This window comes from Oryctolagus cuniculus, chromosome 11 (genome assembly GCF_964237555.1).
Source record: "Oryctolagus cuniculus chromosome 11, mOryCun1.1, whole genome shotgun sequence".
NCBI lineage: Eukaryota > Metazoa > Chordata > Mammalia > Lagomorpha > Leporidae > Oryctolagus > Oryctolagus cuniculus.
Window position 1 is genome coordinate 83,328,888 of NC_091442.1, and position 26,814 is coordinate 83,355,701.

The window sequence follows — 26,814 nt, forward strand, 5'->3', positions numbered from 1 at the left end:
TTGCACAAGCTTTTTGAAGTACCCTTGTATTCAGAAATCCTTGTTCTTTCAGTTGTTGCACATTGTGTTTCATATAGCATATGGACTCTTCTACATTGTAATTTTTGCATGCTCCCTAATGTCTCCTTCAGTGTGCTTGCCATAATATAACTGAAAATTTGTTGATTAATCAAATTTGAAAAGCTTTTACTGAATACCTTCTGGTTTCATTTACATAAACAAAGGTGTAAGCCTCAATTAGATCATTTAATACAATAGAATATTTTGTGCAAAAATACATACAGGGATGAAATAGTTCTCTGGATATTTGACCTAATTCTACAAATTTGTTGTCAATGAATACTGAGTCACATGGCAGGATTGACTTCTGAGTGACTCAAAATAACTACTTATTAGTTGTCAAGGTCAGAGATAATGAGAAAAATTCTATAACAAAGACACATTGGAATCTGTGCCAAAAAGCTAAATGAATACTGTTAAGTGGTGCTTAGTATAAACTAGTTATTCTATGTGTAAAGTAGTTGTATTGGAAAGTATTATGTTCATGGATAATATTTTGTGTGATTCTTATTTTGTTTTAATGTGTCCATAAATAAGTCACAACAAAATTGAAGTAAATCTTTTATTATACTCAATTTTCATCCAAATGTTGGGAAAGAACCATAACATTTTTGCTGAACTTAATTTGTTGATAAATTTAAGAACCATCTTGACTATAAATTTAGTCAAACTGATTATCCTATATTGTTCATTTAAATGAGGCTCATTACCATGTCTGGGTTTTTTAATTGTGTGATAGACATGGTATTAATTGTGTTATGTGCTTTATGCCCTTCAATCCTCAAAGGCTCTGTGTGAAGTAGAGATGATTAGAGTTGAAGGAAGAGAAGCTTTGAGATTAGATTACCCAGAGCTGCCTTGCCAGAACATCCAACAAGACTGTAGGGCTCACAGGGCTTCGGGTGGCTTGAAATGAGACAGATTACTTCCTGTAGATGAACTCCAAGATAAAATTATTCATACTAATACCTACATATTTTTAAAGGCTGTTTTCATCTATTTTATGGCTCATTTTGTTTGACTATGTGTTCAGTTTTTAAAAATTGATCAGGAGGGAAATTATTGCATAAATTCTCTAAAAATTCAAAAGATGCCTTGGAACAACTGTTCTAAGGAGTCAGGCAGAAGAGTTCAGAAATTTCTCTGCACTGTGCATCTTACTGTGTTTCCCTTGGTCCCCACAGTGCAGGAAAAAGAGGGTCTACTAAAGATGACTAATAAAGGTTTAGTTTTAGAAAGAGACATACACATTTATAGTTCCATCATCATTAAAGGGAAGAAAAAAATGTTTTGCAATATTCCTGCATTTTTTAAAATAGCCAGTACTTTGAAAAATACTTGAATGTTTCATAAGGAAATGGATACTGATCCGCACAGTTGTAGCATTTTCAGTTGGCTTCTTGATCTTCCCTAATCTAAGCTTGGGATTTTTTTCCTATTTTGTGTATTGATTTTGTAATAAAATCTACTGTCTATTCCTCCTTTTAGTGCAAAATATATCCAATGTGATTATTGCACTATAATATCCTATATTGATTTTTCTTAAAAGTTAACACATTTAAATCATGAGATAACCAATTTATGTATAATAATTATTTTGAGATGTAAAAATACATAAGTACATCTGGACTATTAAATTCATGTGCTTTTTCTAGAATTTTACACTCCATGAAGTAACCAATGACTTGTACAATATGACCGTATCTGCTGTAATAGAAAACCTGGCAATATTCAGCTACTATACATTTTGGATAACAGCAAGTACTTCCGTTGGAAATGGGAATAAAAGCAGTGACATAGTTCAAGTATATACAGATCAAGACAGTATGTAAACAAAAAGCATTTATTCATCTTTAATAGAATTGATTAAAAACTTTATAATTGCTTTAGGAAATTTTCCTATTTGTATATGCTTATAGTAAAAATTGCATTTTATTTAGACATAGTTAACTATTATCGATAGGAATTTTTAAATGCACTTAATATTGCTAAGAAATTATTAAATTAATAATGACCTCTTCTCTTCATGAAAACTCCTACCTTCCTTTCATGAAAATTGTGTTAATTTTAGTGCTTCAAAAGATGTCATAGCCATCTGGTTATGGGCAAAAAAATACTCTGCATACATGGGTGAATATTCTGATAGTTAACATACTTGTGCTTTTGTTTTAGGAGCTACCTTTGCATTTAAAAATCTAGCAGTTTCTTTCCCTTTCAGACTTTGAATCCACAAAGAACTCCATGCGGTATTTTTATTTTTACTGTGTTGATAACTAATATGCTCAGAATATTTTCTCCGACTGCAGAATGTTGATGTGACCACTGAGGATTCATGCTTACTATGACTATCCCCAAAAAACTATAGTGACTGAAGCTTTTCATGTTTTTTAGGTTTCAGCTTTGAGAATACAGCGATAAGTGGATCATGAACTATTTCTCTTGTAGCTGTTTCTGTTGTCTATTTGTTTACTTTTCAAAGATTATTCTGTTTTTGAAAATTGGTATTGATCTAAACTTCTGAGTGTAAAATTCCATGTTAATTATTTGAAGTTCATACGTTGACAGGCACTATAAGCATTGTTTCTTGTTGGAAGAATCTTGAATAGCTGACAAATTGATAACAGACTGGGATATGATAATCTGTAGTCATATACATTTGGGGAGTCAACAGCAAAAAGTTTTAAAGCAGTATTTGGTACATAGTATTTCAGACATTCTTTCAGTGCAGATGTCTACCAATATTTTTGCAACCTATCATATTATCAATTATAACTATAGCACTGTAGATAATAAGCATATATTGTGCACTACTCAAATAGATGCCAGATTTACATGAACAGACCTTAGCATCACAATGCAACTGGTATTTGACAATTAGAACTGTTGTAAGCAGTATAATTTCTTCATGTACACATATGGGTTGGTAGTCTGATGACTGGGGAAATCTTCAGATTTATTATCAGAAAAGCTTAGTATTAACTCTTCTCAACCTATCATGACCTTGAGGGAGGTCACTTAATTGCTCTGAGCCTCAGTTTCCCTATATGTACAGTAAAGATAATCTTTAGAAGAAAGAAACTAAAAATATTGTTTAGATAAAATTCACTACCAAAATATTTAATGATTTGGGTACATACTGTCGCTCCCCCTCTTCATGGAGGAACGACACTAAACCCTGCCTAGGCTTCATATCCGAGTCACGGCACCATTATGTCGCTCCCCCTCTTCGTGGAGGAACGACACAGGACCCTGCGCTGTTCTTTCGTCTGCTCGGCCCTCCCCGGGTTTGCTGCTGGTTCTTCCCGGGTTGGCTACTATCCCTTCCACCTCCGTGGAGGGGCGGGCCCCCTGCCACATTCCCCACTTCCGCAGGGGAGCGGCACACCGCCGGCCCGCTCTCTGGGGGCTGCACAGGCGTTCCCTCAGATGTTCCCCTTAGATGTTCCCCTTAGATGTTCCTGGTGAATGCCGTCTCTCTCCTCCTTTATAGTCCTCCTCCGCCAATCCTAACTCGGCTGCCCACACGCCGAGTACGCTGCTCTCCTCCAATCAGGAGCAGGTCCTACAGTTTATTGGTTGAACTGGAGGCAGCTGCGTAGAAGCTGTTTTCTCCTCTCCCAGCGCCATATTGTGGGAGAGCAGATGCATAGAATAAGTCTTAATTCCAGTAACTCAGTCTAGTCCGGGTTGCTCCCCACACATACACACAAGTATGCACACAATCTTTAAGTTGTAGAAAAGAAAAACCAAGAGAATATCATTCAAAAATAATTTGTGTACGTATCAAAGATAGCAGTTTATTTTGAAAGGTCTTTAAAACAATTATTTTGAAGATATTTTAATAGGGTTCTTCCCACATCTGCATTTAAATAATGTAAGAGTGATGATATGTTAGATGCAATTTCAACCATTATACTCAATTTGTGAATGTAAATTCTATTTAGGGTAATTGACGATTTTCATATTTTGCCCGTTACCCATCGTAGTACCTGAAGGGCTTGTTGGAAACCTGACTTACGAGTCCATTTCATCAACTGCAATAAATGTAAGCTGGGTCCCGCCGTCTCAACCAAATGGTCTAGTCTTCTACTATGTTTCACTGAATTTACAGCAGACTCCTCACCACGAGAGACCGCCTCTAGTTACATATGAGAGAAGCATATATTTTGATAATCTGGAAAAATATACTGATTATATATTAAAAATCACTCCATCAACAGAAAAGGGATTCTCTGACACCTATACTGCACAGCTACACATCAAAACTGAAGAAGATGGTAGGCTGGACCCTTTTATTACCTATTCAGCAGATTATTATTGTTCTCTTCATTTATATGGCATTCTTTTTATAATTATATTGATTCTGCTAATTCTCAAGTTATTATCCTATATATATGTGCAATAAACTGTTTAAAATTAAAATAATCTGTTAACAAAATCATGACGCTCCATTATGATTGAAACCTCTTTCTTAAGAATGCAAATTCACTTTTGTTTCATTTAATATTCTCTTTTTCTTTTATAGTCCCAGAAACCTCACCAATAATCAACACTTTTAAAAACCTTTCCTCTACCTCAGTTCTCTTATCATGGGATCCCCCAGTAAAGCCAAATGGTGCAATCATAAGTTATGATTTAACTTTACGAGGACCAAAAGAAAATTTTTCTTTCATTACTTCTGATAACTATATAATATTGGAAGAGCTTTCACCATTTACATTATATAGTTTTTTTGCTGCAGCAAGAACTTTAAAAGGACTTGGTCCTTCCAGTACTCTTTTCTTTTACACAGATGAGTCAGGTAAGCCAAATCTGTATTTCTTCACATGATCTTGTTGCCAACACTTGCTCTCTCTCTCTCTTTAAGGAGCACCATGGAAAAATGAAAGGATATGAAATTCTGTATTTGTAGCTGCTTTACGGTTATTCATCTACTTTGCCTAACCTCCTTTTTTTTTTTTTTTAAATTCAAGCTCCCGATTGAAATATTCTGCCAAAAGCTATTTTGGAATGACTGTTTTCCAAATTAAAACATCTAAATACTTAAGATTATTTCTGAAATCAAGACGTGGTCATTTAATGAATCTTTCTTAACTAGTATTTTCAAGAAGCTAGACTCACAGTGTTCTTTTTATGCTTAAATTTTTATGAATGTAAGTTTTTTTTTTATAATGTGTTTTCCTGCAGTGCCTTTAGCACCTCCTCAAAATTTGACTTTAATCAACTACACTTCAGACTTTGTATGGCTGCAATGGAGCCCGAGTCCTCTTCCAGGCGGTATTGTTAAAGTATATAGTTTTAAAATTCATGACCATGAAACTGATACTATAATTTATAAGGTAGGTTGATTATAACAGTAAATGTTTCTTTCCGAAATTCAGATACTGAACTGAAATCTTTCTTGATACATAGACTGAAATAGATTACTTTAAAGTAACCTTCAAGTTATTTCTTTAAAATTTTAATTTCCTCCAGTTTAAGGGTACTTTTGGGAAACACAAGAAAACATTTGCCAGAAACAGAAGCTGAACACACTGTAGATTTTTGCTGAATTTGTAATTTCTAGATAACTCCAGTTTAAGATATAAATGCATCATTTTGTCAGGTCTGGAAAGCATATGGTAAATTTTTTTTTAATTAAAACCTGTTATAGCATATAACCTATTTCTATTGATTCATTTTAACCTTTTCATACTGGACTTTGGGTAATCTTCCCAAATAGCTTGGATGCTACATTATTTGTTTTTAAGATATATCTTACTCTTTTACTTCCAAGATGAATTTCCTTGCAACATTGAACATTGATTCCCACTTCCATTTCTAGGATCCAGAATCCATGAAAAATATCTAAAGAATGGATATAACTAAAAGTCTCAAATATACATATCTGATTTGCAGCTCTCAATTGCCAAAATATGTTATAAGTAGTGTTTATTTAAGAAAATTTTCATATTTTTCCCAAAGGCCAATAACATCCTGGAATGTTGCTATTTAATTACAGCAAGAATAGTGCAGAAAAACACAGCAAACATTTTGCTCATTATTAACTGTGTTAGAATTTATTACATGGTTATAGCATGTGGATTTGAAAAAGCAAATAGTAAAAATCAAAAACAGTGATTAAAGTTATATCCCAGTCCCAAAGGGACAAATATCATATGTTCCCCCTGATTGGTGACAATTAACTGAGCACCAAAAAGGAAACCTGTTGAAGTGAAATGGACACTATGAGAAACAGTGACTTGATCAGCCCTTGCCCTGACTGTTGATGAACAACTTAATATGTTATCCCTCTTAGTATTTTTTGTTTGTTTGTTCTACTTAATACTTTTGGTTGAATACTGTAATCAATACACAATTCTTCTTAAGTGCTGAAACTTAACTGAAAAGTGATCACTGTTAAATATAAGAGTGGAAATAAGAGAGGGAAGAGATGTGCAATTCAGGACATGCTCAAGCTGACTTGCCCCAAATGGTAGAGTTAGAAACATACCAGGGGATTCCAATTCAATCCCATCGAGGTGGCATGTACCAATGCCATCTCACTAGTCCCAGTGATCAATTTCTGTTCACAATTGATCATAATGATAGGACTAAGAATCAAAGGGATAACATAAACAAGATTAGTGTCTGCAAATACTAACCGATAGAATAAAAAAGGGAGAGAATGATCCAACATGGGAAGCGAGATACACAGCAGACTCATAGAATGGCAGATGTCCTAAACAGTACTCTGGCCTCAGAATCAGCCCGTAAGGCATGCGGATCTGGCTAAAAAGCCCATGAGAGTATTCAGGCATGGAAAGCCAAGACACTCTGGCAAAAAAAAAAAAAAAAAAAAAAAAAACCTAAATGAAAGATCTCCACAAGTGAGATCCTAGAAAGAATAGGTCATCAAAGAAGGAGGTACCTTTCTCTGAAGGGAGGAGAGAACTTCCACTTTGACCATGGCCTTGTCTAAATATGATCAGAGTTGGTGAACTCAAAATGCTTCCATAGCCTTTGCAACTCATGACAAGAGCCTAGGGTGATTACTGATGCCATAAACAAGAGTGTCAATTTGTAAAGTCAACAACAGGAGTCACTGTGCACTTACTCCTCATGTAGGATCTCTGTCCTTAATGTGCTGTACAGTGTGATTTAATGCTATATCGAGTACTCAAACAGTATTTTTCACTTTGTGTTTCTATGTGGGTGCAAACTGTTGAAATCTTTACTTAATATATGCTAAACTGATCTTCTGTATATAAAGAGAATTGAAAATGAATCTTGATGTGAATGGAAGGGGAGAGGGAATGGGAAAGGGGAGGGTTGCTGGTGGGAGGGAAGTTATTGGGGGGGGAGCCATTGTAATCCATAAGCTGTACTTTGGAAATTTATATTTTTTTAAATTTTATTTAATGAACATAAATTTCCAAAGTACAGCTTATGGATTACAATAGCTTCCCCCTCCATAAATTCCCTCCCACCCACAACACTCCCCTCTCCCACTCCCTCTCCCCTTCCATTCATCAAGATTCATTTTCAATTATCTTTATATACAGATCAATTTATCATATATTAAGTAAAGATTTCAACAGTTTGCACCCACACAGAAACACAAAGTGTAAAATATCATTTGAGTACTAGTTATAGCATTAAGTAAACACCTAAGAGTAATTGTGTATTAATTACAGAGTTCAACCAATAGTTTTAAGTAGAACATAAAATATACTAAAAGGGTAAAGTATTAAGTTCTTTTTTTGTTTGTTATATAGTTTTTTTTATTTAATAAATGTGAATTTACAAAGTGCAACTTTTGTATTGTTGTGGCTTCCCCACCCCCAACCTCCCTCCCTCCTGTGGCCCTCCCCTCTCCCACTCCCTCTCACTCTCCCATCCCGCCCTTCATTGAGTTTCATTTTCAATTACCTTCATATACTGAAGAGCAACTTAGTATATACTAAGCAAAGATTTCAACAGGCTGCACTCACACAACCGCCCAAGTTATAGGGTATTGTTCGACTAGGAGTGTTGTTTTTTAAGTTTCATAGTAGAATACATTAAGGACAGAGATCCTACGTGGGGAGCATGTACCCAGTGACTCCCGTTGTTGATTTAACAATTGGCACTCTTATTTATGACGTCAGCAATCACCCGAGACTCTTGCTATGAGCTGTCTAGGCTATGGAAGCCCCTTGAGTTCACCGACTCTGAACTTGTTAAATCAAGGCTGTATCACAGTGGAGGTTCCTTCCTCCCTTCAGAGAAAGGCGCCTCCCTCCTTGATGGCCTGTTCCTTCTGCTGGGGTCTTGTTCACCAGGATCTTTCATTTAGATTGTTTTTTGCCACCGTGTCATGGCTTCCCATGCCTGTGAGACTCTCATGGACCTTTTAGCCAGATCCAAATGTCCCAAGGGTTGATTCTGAGGCAGGAGTGCTGCCATTCTATGAGTCTGCTGTGTGTCCTGTTTCCCCCGCAGGATCATTCTCTCCCTTTTAATTCTATCCTTCATTATTTGCTTACACTGGAAATTTATATTCATTAAATAAAAGTTAAAAAAAAAGTTATATCCCAAGAAATAATGACTTTGTTTCTAGAAACCAAGGTATAGAATCTAATAGGCTGAGTAGAATTTGGTTTTTAAATTACTTGTTAAATGTGCAATCTGTTTCTCAGAAGTGTAAAATCCTAGTATTTTCTTATTTTGCATTTGCTTTGTATGGTTTATGGGGATATAGATATCAAAAGAGGAAAAGGAGTCATTTTCTTAGAGTAATCACATTTCGAGTATAACCGTGTGTGTGTGTGTGTGTGCTGGAATATGCATGTGTATATCTGATCTAAACTTCACAAAACAGTAAGCTCTCACACAAACACCTTAACATAGTATCAAAGCAAGAGTTCTGATATTAAATGACCTTAGTCAAATCTTGCCTTTGCAGTGTATTCTCCTACATTAAGTAAATTGCTTAACATCTTAAGACACAGTATCTTAAAGTGAAAAATGAGTTTTAACAATGCCTGCATTAAAAAGAGAATTATAAAGTAAAGTCTCTATAAAGCAATTAAAACAATTCTAGTTTCTTGACAGTTAACTATTGCTGTTGCTGTACATAGATTAAAGAAAAATAAACTCTCCAACATTGAAATTATACTCAGTATAAATACATTATGCCCTTATCTGAATATGAGGATACTTTATAGTCTGAGATTTTTTACAAAAATAAATATTTTCATTCTATTTAAAAGGCAGAGAGACAGGCAGAGAAGGAGAGAGAACGTAAGACAGATTCAGACATACACACAGATCTTTCTGCTGTTTCTCTCCCCAAATGTCCAAAATAGTTATAGTTGCACCATGTCAACGCCAGGAGCCTAGAACTCAATCTAGTTCTTCCACATAGCTTTCTGGAACACAACTACTTGGGCCATCATCTGCCTCTTCCCAGGGCCACACAGTAGCAGGAAGCTGGAATCAAAATGGAGCTAGAACTTGAACCAGGTGCTCCAATATAGGATGTGGGCATTTCCAGTGGCATCTTAACACTGCACCAAATGCCTGCCTTAAGTCTAAGATTTTAAAGCATATTTTCTCTATAGAAATGTTGCCACTAATATTTCACTGAAGCAATAGTAAAATATTTGTAACATAAAGAAGTAAACCATGTGTTTGAGAGAGTAATAGTTATGTTTTTAAAAACTATTACTTGTAGTTCCTGTTATATTTGTTTATCAATTTGTATGACTTCATTTTCTTTCACATTCATTTACATGTATTTATTCTTTTTAAAGATTTATTTATTTGAAAGGCAGAGTTACAAAGAGGCAGAGGCAGAAAGAGAGAGGTCTTTCATCCACTGGTTCACTCCCCAAATGGCCTCAACAGCCGGAGCTGGGCCGATCCAAAGCCAGGAGCCTGGAGCTTCTTCTGGGTCTCCCACTTGGATGCAGGGGCCCAAGGGCTTGGGCCATCTTCTAGTGCTTTCCCAGGCCATAGCAGAGAGCTAAGGGAAGTGGAGTAGCCGGGACTCTAACCAGCACCCATATGGGATTCCAGCACAGCAGGCAGCGACTTTACCCACTCCGCCACAGCGGCGGCCCCTTACATATATTTTCATGCCATCCTTTTCTTTTTTCTCTTTTAGTTTACAGTATTTGCTTTCTGTCCTCCATGTAGCTTTTACCCCTTTTTATCTTTCATATTCCCCTATGTCCTGATGTGATTGATTCCTTTCATTTTCTTTGCTTGTCTGATCATTTTTCCAATTAAAGTTTGTGGAAGCAGAATAATTACAGTTCCCTCATAATGTTATGGCTACTCTATCATCAGTCCATGGTGGCCCATACACAGTAAGATCTGTTGGTAACTTAGGGTCACAGTGAAATGCCAAAAGGTATTATTTGTTTAATAAAAAGCTCTGTAAAATATGTTTGGGAATATTCACTAGTCATTTCTTTCTCTTACAACTTAGTCTTGGGAAAATCTGTTCAGTACCCCATCAGCTACTCTCAGGCATAGATATTTCTCTAAGTACCAGCCTTTCCTTACCAAAATCAAAATTTACTTCTTTTATGTTGTATTTATTCTTGGTCAACAATTGTTTGTAGATTTCTCTTGTTAAAGTCCTCAATGGCAGAGACCATGTCTTATATGTTGTTTTTTAAGTCTAGGTCATCTAACAGTACTCTGTGTAGACAAAGAGCCTGGGAGAATGAGAGGTAGAGGGTAATAGAGAAAGTCCCTCAGATAGGTCAGTGAGTCCCAACAAATAATTTTAAAACATTACTCTTAGTATAAACAGGAGATTGTCCTCTCTTGATCTAATCCTACTGCTCTAACAGCACAATGATCTTTGAATGAAATTCAAATGAAAATTTCAAATATCATGGCAAGTTTTTCTATGAGAAAAGCATACACTTTCTTGGGCATTCACAATCATTTGTTCATTTTTTCATTTTCTTAGAAGATTATGTCAAATTCGAAATTTGGGAGTTGTCTGGGGAAGTTTGCAATTTAAGCTTCAAGGAAACAGAGTTCTTGTTTTCTTTACTGCTGTATTCCTAAGGCCTAGCATATGGAGTTGATGAAGAAACTGATTTATAGAGAAATATTAGCACATGTTAAAGATGTACTTAGATGAGTTCAAGAATAATGGAGGATCACTGAGTGGACAACAGTTGGATTTCAACTGAGATTTTTAATTTAACTTTTTTATTATGAATATAGAGAACAAATTGCCTGTATTTCAGACACAGTTCCATACTTCCCTCTCTAGCCCATCCCTCTCTCAATCTCCCCTCCTTCTTTCCTTTAGTTTTTTCTTCCTGTAAGTTTTATACTAACATACTTTCAATTTACTTTATAATCACCAGTTTAACGCCATTGTGTTCAATAAGTAAAAAGTAGAAAGACCACTGTTCCACAGGAATATAGACAAGGACTATAAACCCTGATCAAACCATGAGATAACATTTTTATGCATTGCTTTTTAGTATTCTATATGAACTACCACATATCTGAGAACACATGATACTTGGTTTTTTGGATCCTGGTTTACTTCACTAATGATAGTGGCCTCCAGTTGCATCTAATTGATTTCAGAAGATGAGATTTCATTCTTTTTTATGGCTGAGTAATATTCTATAATGAATACAGGAAAGTAATGAGGGTATAATTTCATGTAAAAATCAGAGAGACAAAATTAATATAGAGCATTCTAAATTTTTTTAAATGGCAATATTGATATTCTTCAGGAAAAAAGTACGGTTCATCCTTGTATCAAGCTAATCCCACCCTTTGGAACAAAATAAATATTCTTATTGGTTTATTTTAATTAAGTGAGAAGCATACCTTCAGTGTATTTAAATCATTATTCCAGTTACAAGCAAATTTTTCATGGTGCATCATGACTAAGCATTTTCGTTTCTGCTTTTCAGAATATTTCAGGTTTACAAACAGAAGCCAAACTCGTTGGACTTGAACCAGTGAGCACCTACTCCATCAGCATTGCTGCATTTACCAAAGTCGGAAATGCCAATCTGTTTAGTAATGTAGTGAAATTTACCACCCAAGAATCAGGTGAGGCCCAGTTTTTGAGCCTAAAATGTTGCATTTTATATTCAATATTTTTCTTTCACTATCTCTGTTGATGTGTTAAAGTATTGTTGTGTTTCACCCAGTAAGAAGTTGAATGCCAGTGCATTAAGGTTAGGCTGGCTACTGTTTTGTGAAATCATATATACTCATTTGTATTGATACATGTCTATTGACATATCATTTTCCCTTTGAAACTGAGGAAGTTGAAATAAAAGATTAGTTTGAGAACCAAGTAGGCTCCCAAACATTTATTAAATTTACCTAATTCTTAAGACTGAGACAGCTAGGGAAATATTAAATGATACATAATTGGTAGACCACGTCATCAAAACGCAAATAATCTTTTCCTTAATTTTCAACGGCACACATTTCATAAATATTCTGCTATAGTACTGGCACCTTTATCCTAGAAAGGAAGAATGGTTGGCCGTTGGTGAATTTAGATGCGAGGAGAAAATTGTAGCTAAGTCAGAGATTGAGTGTCCTTTGAATCCCTAGTTTTACATAATGGCAGCAAGTTACTTTCTTTGACTGTTTATGGTTTGTTATCTAAAAATTAACTGCATGCAATTTTTCTTTCATCACTCTTTTTGCTGTAATGAGAAAACTTATCCTATTAACACTAACGTTAGGGGATATTTCCATAGGAAGTAACCAGTCTCTTAAGTAAAGTCGATTTAGTGATCTGGGATATTGCTCTTACACCATGTTTTCCAAATATAGTGGACCACTGAGAAACTGGGTTGTTCTCCAGTAAATTTAGAAGAGTTGTAGAAGAAAAACTGTGACTCCATCAGTCTCCTCTCCAGTGACTTCCACGAAGGTACTGGAGGAGGAGTTCTTTATGAGTCTGCCAGAGAAACGACATCACTATACAGGCAGGAGGCCTAACTTGGTCATGGATTTCCTAATACTGCTAAGCCCAGATGTGCCACATGAGGAAGATACCTATACTTTTTTTTTTTTATCATGAAGTTCAATAATAGAGGATTGGCAAGGTTATTCCCTTCTGGTTAGAACAGGCATCAAGCACTCTCTGGGCTTGAGGCTACACGGTTGTTCCCAAATATTTGAGGATGTGATTGGTGCTGGGACCTAAGAAAATACTCAGGGATTAGTTCAATTACTGTAAGAATTAAGGAGATAGTATAGCAAGTGAGCCAACAGCAATTTGATTCACCCTGTGCTAAGACTATTTTGAATACACATCAAAAGTTGATATATTAAATTCTTACTCTGTATTCCTAAAAATGATTTTATCCTGCAGTGACATAAGTAAGTGGCTTCCTTACTACATGGGTATAAATCTCAACTTTGGTCATTTATTTCTCTCTCAAGTTCCAGATGTTGTACGGAATATACAGTGTATGGCAACTAGCTGGCAGTCAGTTTCAGTGAAGTGGGATCCACCCAAAAAGGCCAATGGAATAATTACACATTATCTGATAACAGCTGAACAGAATTCCACAAAAGTCTCTGCCCACGATCACATGTATACTTTCATAAAGCTCCTGGCCAATACTTCCTATATCTTCAAAGTAAGAGCTTCAACCTCAGCTGGCGAAGGGGATGAAAGCACCTGCAATGTCAGTACACTACCGGAAGCAGGTAACTACTGTGAAACACACAACTATTCATGGACAACATCATGCATTCGCTGATGGCACTTGTAATCTTTATAACACATTTATCTAAGATGTAATAGGCATATTACATATGCTTGCTTTTGCAACCCACATCATACCTGAGAACCTACTGTGTAATACATTGGCCCTACTCCACAACCTTGGGATATTGAAAGGAGGGGAAAGAGAGAGAGTCTGCTTTACTCTGTTTCAAACAACATTAAAATCTCTGACTTATGCAATTATACTTTAACATAATTCAAAAGATGGGAGGCATGAATATATGAACGTGTGTATATTCTGGGATTCTGGAGACTTCCCTGAACTCTGTGGCTACTCTGGCTGTGGGATCAGTGTTGTCTTCATCTACTTCCTTCTCTATGTACTAGCATTTGTCTGTTACGTTATTCGAATAAAATTGTCCAAATCATTATGCTCTAGTCTAAAAGAGAAAACTCATGCTTTCCCTAAAAGAGCTCCATCCTTTGTCAACATCTCCTTCATCCTCCTTTCCCTGTCAGTCTACCTGCATATGTAAATTAAACCTTTGTTTCCTGATAAGTCACTTCCCTGGATGTCCACTCTTATGAGGACTATGGTTATTGGCACTCTTTTTTTTCAACCTGTGGTCCATCCAGATCCTCTGTCTTGGAAATACCTGCCAACCTTCCCCCTCGTTTGAGCATCTCATTTTTGCACTTGTTTCTCTTCTTGAGATCAGGAGCTTGAAGACTGGTCTGTGGCATCTCTGAAGGCAGCATCCAGTTCACGCTTTCCTGCTTAGTGTCCAGTGCACTGTTCCTTCTGACTGTGGTGTTGTCCCACTCCAGGCACAGCTGCTCTCCAGCAACACCATTCTGAAACCTCAAAGCATGTCATCCTCCAGGAAGAATCCTAGCACAGGGAAGAGTCCACTGTTTGTTTCTCTAAAATGCTGGCTGCTGAATATTGCTTGCAAAAAAAAGTTCTATTTTGTTCAGCTATAAGTTTATCTTCCACAACTGTCCTGAATGCTCCATAATGTTTTATTCATTATTTGTTTCTACTCTACCATTTTTCTTTTTTCCTTTACTTAGGAATAAATTCATTTATTTTTTAAAACATTCTATTTTTTAAAAATTTATTTAAGGTTTACAAATTTGATATATTTCACATAGACAGATTTAGGGACAGAGTGATACTTGCCATCCTATCCTTGCTGCCACCCACATTCCCAACCGTCCTTCTCCTCCTCCTTCCATTCCCTCTCTTAATTATAGCAATGATCTGATATCAATTTACTTTATACTCATAAAATTAATGCTACATTAAGTAAAGAGTTCAACAAATAGTAAGAAGAAAAAACACTTTCTCGACAGTAGAGACAAGGGCTATAAACAATCATTGAAACCCAAAATGTCAATTTCACTCCTACACATTACATTTTTGATAATCTTTTAGTCACCACAGATCAAGTGGAACATACGGTATTTGTCTTTCATGAACTAGCTTATTTCACAAAATGTAATGGTTTCCATTTGCATCCATTTTGTTGCAAAAGACAGGCTTTCATTCTTTTTTATGGCTGAGTAGTATTCCATAGTTTATATGTGCCATAATTTCTTTATCCATTCATCAACTGATGGATATCTAGAGTGATTTCCTATCTTAGCTATCGTGAATTGAACTGCAATAAACATAGTAGAACAGATTTGCTGATTTCATTACCCTTGGGTAGATACCCAGCAGTGGGATGGCTGGGAAATGCGTGTTTTCCGCTTTCTGAGGTACCTTATCCTGTCTTCCACAATGGCTGTACTAGTTTACTTTCCCACCAACAGCGGATTAGGGTGCCTATTTCCATGCATTTTCGCCAGTGTTTATAGTTTGTTGATGTCTCTAGGAGAGCCATTCTAACTGAGGTGAGGAAAAACCTCATTGTAGTTTCTATTTGCATTTCCCTGATGGCTAGTGATCCTAAGCATGTTTTCATGTGTGTGTGGGCCATTTGAATTTTCCCTGTTGAAAAATGCCTGTTCAAGTCCTTTGTCCACTTGTTCACTGGATTGTTGTTGTTGAGTTTCTTGAGCTCTTTATAGATGCTGTATATTAACCCTTTTTCAGTTGCATGGTTTGCAAATATTTTCTCCCATTCTGTCGGCTATGCTATCAATTTTCATAGCAAAATTATTTTAATTAAGATTAACTCATAAAAAACATAAGTATTAATTGCTGATTCGAAATGTTTAGCTATCTTTTCATGTTTAAAACTAAGTTTTGGAAGGTAGGCATTTGTCTTCATGGGTATGATACCTGCAATCCGCACTGGAGTGCCTTGCCTAATTCCTGGCTCTCTACTCCAGCTGTCTGCTGTTGCAGATTCTGGGAGACAGCATTGATGAATCAAGTAATTAGGTTTCTGCTACCAGCTTGGGAAACCTCGATTAATTACCCAGTTTCCAGGCTCAGCTTCTCTGTCCTCTTTTTTTGCAGGCATTTGAGGGAGTGAACCAGTGGATGAATAGGAACTCCCTCCCTGTCTTTCTCTCTTTCTTTGTGTGTCTCTGCCTGTTAAATAAAATAAATTTGTCTGTTAAATATTTAAAAATAAATTTTTAGGTCTAATATATAATTATATTTATGACTAAAATACTTATTAGATAATTTGTCTTTTATACGGGTTCACATGAGTTGTTTGTTGATTAAAAGTTACTAACAACTGGGAATTCATTGTTCAGGATAGAAATATTTATAGCTGTTACAAATTTCTAATTTATGGTAGTCTAAGATTAGTCACAGTGTATAGCCAGCTCTGAGTTACTGACTCCTTATTTATTTTTGATACTGCTGGTATCTGACCTTAACATTCCTTTCAGGAATTATTGGGTATTTTTTTTTTTCAGTGTAAATTTGCTTGTATCATGAGGAGCTAAACATACATCATGATGATTGAATTTATGAGATTAGTGTTTGGTGCCTAAATTGGTGCTGCTGTCAAAAACACATTGGGATAGGACAGCAGAGAAGAAAGTTCCCAAACCCAGTAATTTTAGTAACATCTTAGCCCAAAATATATCATAAATACCAACAAAAATAATGAAGCCAATCCATGTGCATGTAAGAGTTACATTCATGCAAATATTTATATTCTTATCAAATCGAACATACTCTTCTTGTAGAAGATAATTTTATAATTTGGGTTTATTCAAAACTTTTCCATGTTCCATAATTTTGAATCAGAAGGAAAAATGAGCTACGTGATTCAGCTATTGAAGGAAAGTAAAATGTATGGTGGTGGTTTTAGGAATGTCCTTCTCGGCACCGATTTCTTTATTAGCTCTCTGTTCAATGGAAGGTTATCAGGCATGTGCAGGAAGCGACTGGAAATCCACTGAGATTGCAACTATAGTCATGGTACCATATGAGAACCTGGCAATGTACTAATTTTCCCTGATTTTAACTATTCTCTTTCCTTTACTATCCTTGGACTGAATAAAAGCATACATGTGAACTCTCAGTATTGTTCTGCAAAGCTTTGACCCCTTCCTAAACATATTTAAGAAAGGTATTTGTCACACACTTGGAGATCCCTATTGTGTAGATCACCCTAGGCAGTGTAGGGATTAGTTGGCAAGCTATGATTATGACTAAATCTGATCTCCAATTACTGACTCATTTTTAAAAGAAAATCCTTATAAAATTTAGAATAATTCAAAGCATTTTCATATCCTACTTAGTAAGTTGAATGTGAGTGGTTGAAAGTGTTTTTCATTATTTCAAAATATCAACCTAAGTCACAAATTCACTTTACCTTTGTTTGCCTCCCACTTACATTGCTCTCCTCACTCATGCTCTGAATTGAAGAGCAGTCATAAAACTGGGAAACTATATGATAACATTTGTTCTTAAGCAAATAAATTACCTTGTTAATAGCATAATAGACCTGCAAGAAGTAGCTATTAGCATTGCTACTGATTGAAATTCAAATATTTTATAAAATAGCTTTCATGCAGATCTCATTAAGTAGAATAATCTTCAGCATGGAAATAAGTATCATTTTATATGTCTCATTTTTGCTGTGAACAGTTGACCAATGTTTATTCATTTATTGTATGTTACGTACACCCAAGTCTGAGTGGCAGATGGCATTGACATTCTCTATCTTGCTTATACAAATAACTACTGTTCTCATCAAAACATTTCCATTGCATATAAAACAATTAAATATCACGCTATATAATACATTCAGTTCTATAGCTTGAAGAGTGAGTCAAAAAGGAATTCAGGAGAAATATCTTTCAAGTCTTTATTGAATTAGAAGAATGTCAGTTGCATGCTACTTATTGGTAGCTTTAGAAATGCTTTATAAGAGAGGCTTAATTCTAGTAGCTAATTGGAAACGTGAGATGATACTTGTCTTTAACCTTGAATTTCATGGGCAGGTACACTGCCATGTACTTAGATTGATATCAATCAATAAAATATTCAAGGTCTATAAACATTCTATCTTGTTCCTCAGTATTTTATGAGAAACTATCATTTCTAAATAACAAAAGAAGTTCTTTCTACTTGCAGAATCTTAGAGAGTGGAGTTAAGGAAATCAGATTACTGATGGCCTAAAGCATTCATGGTAAGGTACCCTGTGGTGCCAATATTATTCATAGAACTAGTGAGCTCAAAAGATAGGGAAAAGTTAATAGATGTTCAAATACAAAGAGAGAACAAATAGGGAAGAAGGGAAAGTGGTACAAATGTTTGGGCTGGGATGGAAGCCTGACTGGAATAGAAGATATTTCATTGGGAAGATTATAGACAAGATGGTTGGAAAACTGAAATAGACCCCATTCTGTTCTTAGTTTTGCATGACTGTCACAAAAGTTTGAATATGGTATAATGGAAAATTAGACACTGCTAAATTCAGAGTAGGAAACAGCACAAGTAATCTTTTCTTAAATAGAGATTGTTATACTCTGGTTTCTCTTCAGATCGTATAAATCTTTCACCTTAAATAGGGATTGTTTTGGGCCATTTTCGTAAATACTGAAGTAATTTCTTTTGATATGGCATGATTTGTTCGTTTCATATATTTACCGAACCTCTCAAACCACAAAGAATAAACTCCACACACAAATCAGTGGCCCAATAAGGCCTTTTTTTAACCCAGAATTTTTTTCCCATTTTTTGTCACCCCATTCACCCTCTTGAGACTGATGCTCAAATGCCATCTCTTCAAGTAGGATTTATGACTTGATTTTGAGCTTCTTCCCAGGTAGAATTTTCTGTCTCCTTTTCCTACTTTACTTTTTCTATTGTGTATATCATAGGTACAACTGTTGGTGGATCTGTCCTGATTGTCGCTCCCCCTCTTCGTGGAGGAGCAACACAGGACCCTGCGCTGTTCTTTCGTCTGCTCGGCCCTCCCCGGGTTTGCTGCTGGTTCTTCCCGGGTTGGCTACTATCCCTTCCACCTCCGTGGAAGGGCAGTTCCCCCTGGCCGCATTCCCCACTTCCGCAGGGGAGCGGCACACCGCCGGCCGGTTTTCTCGGGGGCTGCACGGGTTCCCTTAGATGTTCCCCATAGATGTTCCTGGTGCATGCCGTCTCTCTCCTCCTTTATAGTCCTCCTCCGCCAATCCCAACTCGGCTGCCCACACGCGGAGTACGCTGCTCTCCAATCAGGAGCAAGTCCTACAGTTAATTGGTTGAACTGGAGGCAGCTGTGCAGAAGCTGTTTACTTCTCTCCCAGCGCCATATTGTGGGAGAGCAGATGCATAGAATAAGTCCTAATTCCAGCAACTCAGTCTAGTCCGGGCTGCTCCCCACACCTGATATATTGCATAATGAATAAGGACAGAGATTTTTCTTTTCACATCTATTTCAAGTACCCAGAAATCATTGGCATACAATGATTAAAAAAAAAAAGTTATAAGGAGAGTTTCCAAGGTGGCAGAGTAGAGAGGGAGCTTACTGGTCTAGTCTAGGAGAAGATAGTTTTTAAAAAGTGGGAAAAGTGCAGTCTCAGGGAAGAGTTAGGGAGAAAATGGCAGAGGAAACTCTACACAAATTAGAGGGACATGGTGGACCTATGTGGAGGGCATGGATGCCCACAACTCAGGACCCTAGCATCCAAGAGCCTTGGCATCAGTGTTAGAGAGTGAAGTGAGTCCGGCGCTGCAGCTCACTAGGCTAATCCTCCGCCTTGCGGTGCCGGCACACCGGGTTCTAGTCCTGGTCGGGGCACCGGATTCCGTCCCAGTTGCCCCTCTTCCAGGCCAGCTCTCTGCTGTGGCCCGGGAGTGCAGTGGAGGATGGCCCAAGTACTTGGGCCCTGCACCCCTTGGGAGACCAGGATAAGTACCTGGCTCCTGCCATTGGATCAGCGCAGTGAGCCGGCTGCAGTGTGCCAGCCACGGTGGCCATTGGAGGGTGAACCAACAGCAAAAGGAAGACCTTTCTCTCTCTCTCTCTCTCTCTCACTGTCCACTCTGCCTGTCCAAAAAAAAAAAAAAAAAAAAAAAGTGAAGTGAGACCAGACTGAAGCAGGCCAAGCTACTGGTGATAAAGCTTCAGGAAGAGCCTAGAGGGAACCCAGCTTGGAGCCCTGTGGGGGATAGTTTACCTGCCAAAATAGGGGAGGAGGGGCCAGCACCGTGGCTCACTTAGTTAATGCTCTACCTGCAGCGCCGGCATCCCATATGTGCACCGGGTTCTTGTCCTGGCTGCTCCTCTTCTGATCCAGCTTTCTGCTGTAGCCAGGGAAAGCAGTAGAAGATGGCCCAAGTCCTTGGGCCCCTGCACCCACGTGGGAGACCAAGAAGAAGCACCTGGCTCCTGGCTTTGGATCAGCGCAGCGCTGGCTGTGGTGGCCATTTGTGGGGTGAACCAACAGAAGGAAGACCTTTCTGTCTCTGTCTAACTCTGTCAAAGAAAAAAAGGAGGAAAGAAAAAAAAAAGGAAGGACATGTTTCTCTCTCCCCAATCACCTGACAGCGGCGTCCTGTAAGAAGTCAATAGAATGGGTGTCATTTTGGACATACATAACAGCTGTGCCAGCTCTTGGCCATGCCTAGCAGAGTGGAGACTGCTGACTCTTGTGGGAAGAACAAACAGGGGACTGGGACCTTCATGACTGTGGGAGGCTTGTGTGCCAGGACTCCGGGAGGGGTGGACTAAGGCTGTGTTAGAGGACTCACAGTGTGATTGGGACTTTGGGCAGTCACTGTGGAAATCTCCACATGCTCAGGAATTCATGGTTACTTGGTGAGGGACATTGCTGGGACATCTGAGCTTACACTGAGGACTGCACAGATCATTTGTGTGGTCCTTGAGGTAGAGTGGACGAATGTTATACCCATTAGTGACTAGCATTCAGGCACTGGTCTCCTTTGTGGAGAGGAGCTCAGCTGAGTAGAATAAACTTCCATATGATTAAAAAAAAGAAAGAATTTACTGCACCAAACCTGAGTGTGGCACCTTAGACACCCCCTTCACTCTGGAGAACTGAACAGATCTCCCTGGCCACACCTACAACAGACCGATGGATACACACTGCAACCAGACACTCCATTTATCTACAGAGGAATAGTGCAAAGATAAAAGCCACCACAGCAAAAAAACTAAGAAGAAACAAAAGAGTATTTCCAAATTGCCAAATAACACACCAATTCAAGAAAGTAGAATAAGGAAGACAGCATGATGCCCCCAAAAGAACACAATACTTTGATACTAGATGGTAGAGATGATGAAATTCCAGAAATGGAATTAAAAAAATTGATCATAATTACCAGTAATCAGAAACAAATGCATGAGCTACCTAAATGTGTACATGACATGAAAGAATGTATCCCATGAAATTGAGATCTTAAAGGGAAATCTAAATGAAATGCAGAATTCAATAGAACAAATAAAGAATCCAGTGGAAAGCCTTAACAACAGAATCGGTGAAGCAGAAGAAAGAATATCCAACTTAGAAGACAAAGCATAGGAAATTATAAAGTAAAACTAAAAACAAAAAGAGGAGATTAGAAAAATAAAAAACACACTGTTAAGAATCTGCAGAATACTATCAAATGACCCAACATATGATGTTGAGGTTGATTCATTTTGGGAGTAACAGCGTGGTAGGGTCAAGAGGCGTGGAGTCACCACACAGACCCCGGGAGCCAGGTGAAAGCAGGCCTGAGGCAAGCAGCCTGCAGACTCATTTATTTCAGTTGCTACAGCAGCTTATATAGCCAAGGCAGCCAAGCAGGTCAAGGGGCCATCTATGCCCCAACCAATCAACCCTGTTGCCAGGCAGTTTCCAAAGCCATCCAAACACAGCCTGTTGCCAGGCAGGCTCTGTTGTCATGTGGTTTCTGAAACCATTCAATCACAGCCTGTTGTCAGTCAGGCTCTGCTATCACGTGGTTTCCAAAACCATCCAATCACAGCCTGTTGCCAGGCAGTTTCTGTTGCCAGTGACCATCTTGGCATGGCCTTCTCATTCCACCACAATATGGGTTTCACAAAGCAAAAGTTTTTAGTTTTGATAAAATCAGATCATTTTTTTATGGAATGTGATTGTGGTGTCAAGTTTGTCAAACCATAAATAATGAAGATTTATCCTTTGTGTTTTATCTAAACGTTGGTATTTTTACCATTTTTGTTTACATAAATGATCTGTCTTGAGTTAATTTTTGCATAGGACATTGGACTTAGGCCAAGGTTAATATATTGTCTGTCAGTATCCAATTGCTTCAGCAGCATTTGATGAAAGGCGCTCTCTTCATTGAATTGCTTTTTGCTTTCTGAACTTAAGTTTTTCTTTTAAAGTTTCATTTCATTTGCATCTTTGCTTGATATTGCTACATAATGAAAAGTTTAAAAATGATGCAAGCTTTGGCTAGATTTAAGTTAAAGATATTTTTTGCTAAGGAATCTTCAGATGTAAGTATTCGGTGCTTTCTCTAAGCCATCTGATCAAAACAAATGTACTTTTATTTCTTTACTTTGAAAGGTATTGGCATCTATTTGAATTAAACTCAGAAGTTTTAAAAAATAATCACAAGTTGTAATTTTTGAATGTGCACTTATTTATTTGAGAAGCAGGGAGAGAGGGAGGGAGGGAAGGAAAGAGAGTAAGAAGAGAGAGAGAGAGATTGGTTTTGTGTACATGAGCTGAGAAAGGATTTTAAGACTTAGGGTCAAGGTGTTTCTCTAACAGTGTTAGGCAGAGCCTTTGGGTCAAATGGCCTGTCTCCAGTTGCTTTAATTCTGAACTAGTCATTTGTAGACCTAGGACTTCAAACCTTCTTTATAGCATAATCCCCTCTGTTGTCCAACCTAAATTTTGATTCATGGTCTGTACCTGAAAATAGTCAACGTGTTTTATAATAAAGATGCTAATAAAACATCCACTGTTATATGGATGTGAACTATTCAAGAATTTCTATAGACCAAGAAAACATATTTAGCATTAATTGCTTAGAAATTCAAAGCCATTATCCCTGAGATGAAGCATTTTTGTGTTAATACAAATTACAATTTAAAACATGCGAAATTATAGGCACACCCCTACACATATACTTCTTACAGAACTGTCCTTGGTGAAACTTCACCTGCTGGGAGTCATGGGAAGTATTTTTTTTTAGACTATTGCTCTAGGTATCTTTGGAAAATCTATCGTCGTAGATTAAGGCTGTGTCACCGAGAAAATGTCAAGGTGAACCTGCAGACTTGGTTAAGTGTTTTCAGTATTTGAAGTTGGAACTGAAATGTGATATCAAATCAGTTGGAAAAAGTGCACTGCATTTATTTCTTGAGGGTAAAGCTGGTACCTACATGTGCACAAGCACTTCAGGGCACAAAGCTGATTGGCCTTGTCCCATGAGACAAATATTCTGTCATCTCATTGGTTATTAGATTTCAGCATATGACCTCTGGGGGAGCACCAGCTTTCTGACCATAGCAGTTTCTTTGGTGGTGCCTCTGGCTAGGAAATAGAGGATGCTTCTCTCTTCCTAGCAGATTGGGGTAGCTTTCCAGATTGCTCATTTGCCCTAGTTAATACCCAGGGAGAGAAATCCTCCTGACTGCCTGTGGGTGAGGGTCCTCAGGGGGCCTCCCAATGACCTGGCTGGAGGAGAAAGGCTGCCTGTCTACCACTCCCAATGTATTCTGCACTGGCATCATGCTGGAGGCACCTTTGTTCTGCTAGCAAGACCGAAGTCTTGGCTATAGTGCCTGCTCCAACATCACTCTGTCAAGTATGCTGGGGGAGGTGGGTGCTCATTGCTGCTTAGTGCGGAAGAATAGGCCTCCAAATCAACATCCGTTGGCATAAAAGAAGTAGTAGGACCACAAGTCCTTCCCCCACCCCAACCATAGTTTTGGGGTAGAAAACAAGTTATTTTCAGAAATTTTCTACATTGCTGAGCTGCACAGTTTTTTGTTGTTATTTTTCTCCTAGCTAGATAGAGCAGGTGTTTCTCTTTTTGTATGTTTGTTTATTTATTTGGCAGACACACACACACACACAGAGAGAGAGAGAGAGAGAGAGAGAAAGAGAACTCCCTTTTGCAGGTCTACTCCTTAAGTGCCCACAGTGGTCAGGATTGGGCCAGCTCAAAGATGAGAGCCAGAAACTCAATCCAGGTCTCCACGTGGCTAGTAGAGAGTCAGTTACTTGTGCTAACACCAGGGAACAGGATATGCATTGGCAGAAATGCAGAATCAGGGTTCTAGAATCGAGTATTGAACCCAGAAATTCCTATTTGGAATATAAGTGACCCAACCAGTTTCTTAACTGCTAAGCCAAATGCCCACCCCATGAGAAAAAAAGGTTTTTGCTGTGGCATTTTTTTTTTTATTTTTATTTTTGTCTGCAGTTTGGCATTTCCACATTGCTGGTTTCTGGGATTTATGAAGCAAAAAAAAAATCTTCCTTCTTTCCTTCAACTTTCAATTTTTGCTTATTTCATATGAGGGTACTACAAAAAGTTCATGGAGAATACATACTCTGAAAAAATGTTCAGAATTTTTAATTGTGAGAGAAAAAGGGAGGAGTAGGGAACGGGAAAAGTACATCTGATCTGTTCTCTGCCAAGCAGAAGTCCATCTCTGGGTGGATTTGTATTTTTAACATCAAGCACAATACTCTATCCATATATTCAAGACAAAATCATTGAACACATATAATGTACTGTGATTGGGACTATTGGGAAGACTATAATGAAGTAAATAGATTTCTTATGCTTTTACAATTTAGAGTTACAGAGTTTTAGGCCTTCATCGATCTCAGGAATAACCTCATTTAATCATATTATATTGCTGACATGGGAAATGATGTAGAGAGATTATCTACTTAGTTTGCAATAACTAATTATTAGCAAAAATATTATTAATTAGTATAAATCTGGAACTCTTTACTATTATCATGTCTCCCCTGCCTTAGAAATTGATTGGAATTAGAGTAGTTTTCTTCCATTATTTCACATATTATTTCTAACATATTTTCACTGACAAAAGTCACTGAGGGATGGAGAATTTCAGTTCCATTTTAAGAATCTCTTCCTTAATGTATACCCATGCATTTATGATGTAAGTTTATACAAAGTTTTGTCCAGTTATTGTTTGAAAGTCAAACTAAATTTTAGTTAGCAAATGTGGGCTTAGCTAATATAACTGAAAATATTTTGAGTTAACATAATAAGATCCATAAAATACTGAAGCCATTCTGGGAAATGTTTACTATCTTGACTCATATGACATTAAAAAAAAAAAACAAAACTGGCTCAGTTCCAAAAGTGTAATGTTTGCTATTTTTTAAATTTTCTTAGGTATTGAATTGTAAATTTAAAAGTCCTCTTATACCTAATTCCTTTTGTAAAAAATGAATTTGGGCTACTCCTTGTAGTTCTTTGTGACCCCATTGATGCTCTAATACCCTTCATTAAGTGGACTTGAGGCAGCCGCACTTTGCTTCATGCAAGCTCCAGCTAAAGCCAGCTGTTCTTTGAGCAGCGCTTTTATTAACTTATTTGGGAACTGGGGCGTATCTTATTACCCTATTTTCCATTCCTGTCCTGTGCAGCTGTAGCCGATACTTTTCATAACAGCCTTTACATATCAACCTCCTCCCCTATTTTTTTTTTTTTTTGGTCTTGTTCTCTTTTGCTCCTCTTTAAGTAAATTTAACATGTTGTATGCATGCAAAAACCTTTCTTTCTGAAAAGTGTTAGGAATGTGTCTGTAGTTGGTATGAAATCACAAAGTTCTTGGAAAAAGCTTATGAATGGTGTGAATATTCTGCAATGTAGCGTAAATCAGTTTAATGAGAGCAACACCTCAAATAATATTACATTAATATAGACTTAATTTTAAATCGATGCAATGTAAATAAAAAGAAAGGGATTTGAACATATAGAAGGCCATGCAAATTTTTGTTAGCTTTAACTTGTTGTATTTTATACACAAGGGATGTTCAAAAAGTTTATGGAAAATGTATGTTATTAAAAACTATTCATGAATTTCAAGGGTTTTCTTTTTTTGCCCAAAAAACCCTTATATTTTAATTCCAATTTTCTCCAAATATTTAGAAATCCCCTCAAATTGCAAGCTCCATACAAAAATGCAAATTTTGAGTGGAAGCTATTTTCTAAGACATGTGTAAGTAGCAGCAACTATAATATCACACACTTTTGTGGTCTACAATGTGGTACAGTTGATTAAGCCACCACAACCTGTATGGGCACCAGTTTGGTTACCAGCTGCTCCACTTCCCATCCTGTTCCCTTTTAATGTGCCTGGGAAAGCAGCAGAAGATGGCCCAAGTCCTTGGACCCCCTGCATCCACGTGGGAGGCCTGGATGAAACTCCTGGCTTCAGCCTGGCCCAGCCCCAGGCATTTCAGCCATTTGGGGATTGAACCAGCAGATCAAAAATTCTCTCTCTCTTTCCTTCTCTCTAACTCTCTTTTTCTCTCTTTCCTTTTCTCTGTGTCTGCTTTCAAATAAATAACTTTATAAAAATTTATACACTTTCAAAATTCCAGTAAGTAAAATAAAAATGATATCTAGCATGTTACA

At 37.4% G+C, this 26,814-nt stretch overlaps 1 protein-coding gene across 1 annotated transcript in view; it reads left to right on the forward strand.

Annotated features, from left to right (window-relative positions):
• Positions 1 to 26,814, forward strand: part of PTPRQ (protein tyrosine phosphatase receptor type Q) — a 252,679-nt gene that overhangs the window by 106,776 nt on the left and 119,089 nt on the right. The window contains exons 22-27 of the mRNA XM_070053189.1: positions 1,716 to 1,884; positions 4,047 to 4,337; positions 4,586 to 4,861; positions 5,248 to 5,399; positions 11,982 to 12,123; positions 13,480 to 13,749. Coding sequence (XP_069909290.1) covers positions 1,716 to 1,884; positions 4,047 to 4,337; positions 4,586 to 4,861; positions 5,248 to 5,399; positions 11,982 to 12,123; positions 13,480 to 13,749 — 1,300 coding nt within the window. The remainder of the gene's footprint in view (positions 1 to 1,715; positions 1,885 to 4,046; positions 4,338 to 4,585; positions 4,862 to 5,247; positions 5,400 to 11,981; positions 12,124 to 13,479; positions 13,750 to 26,814) is intronic.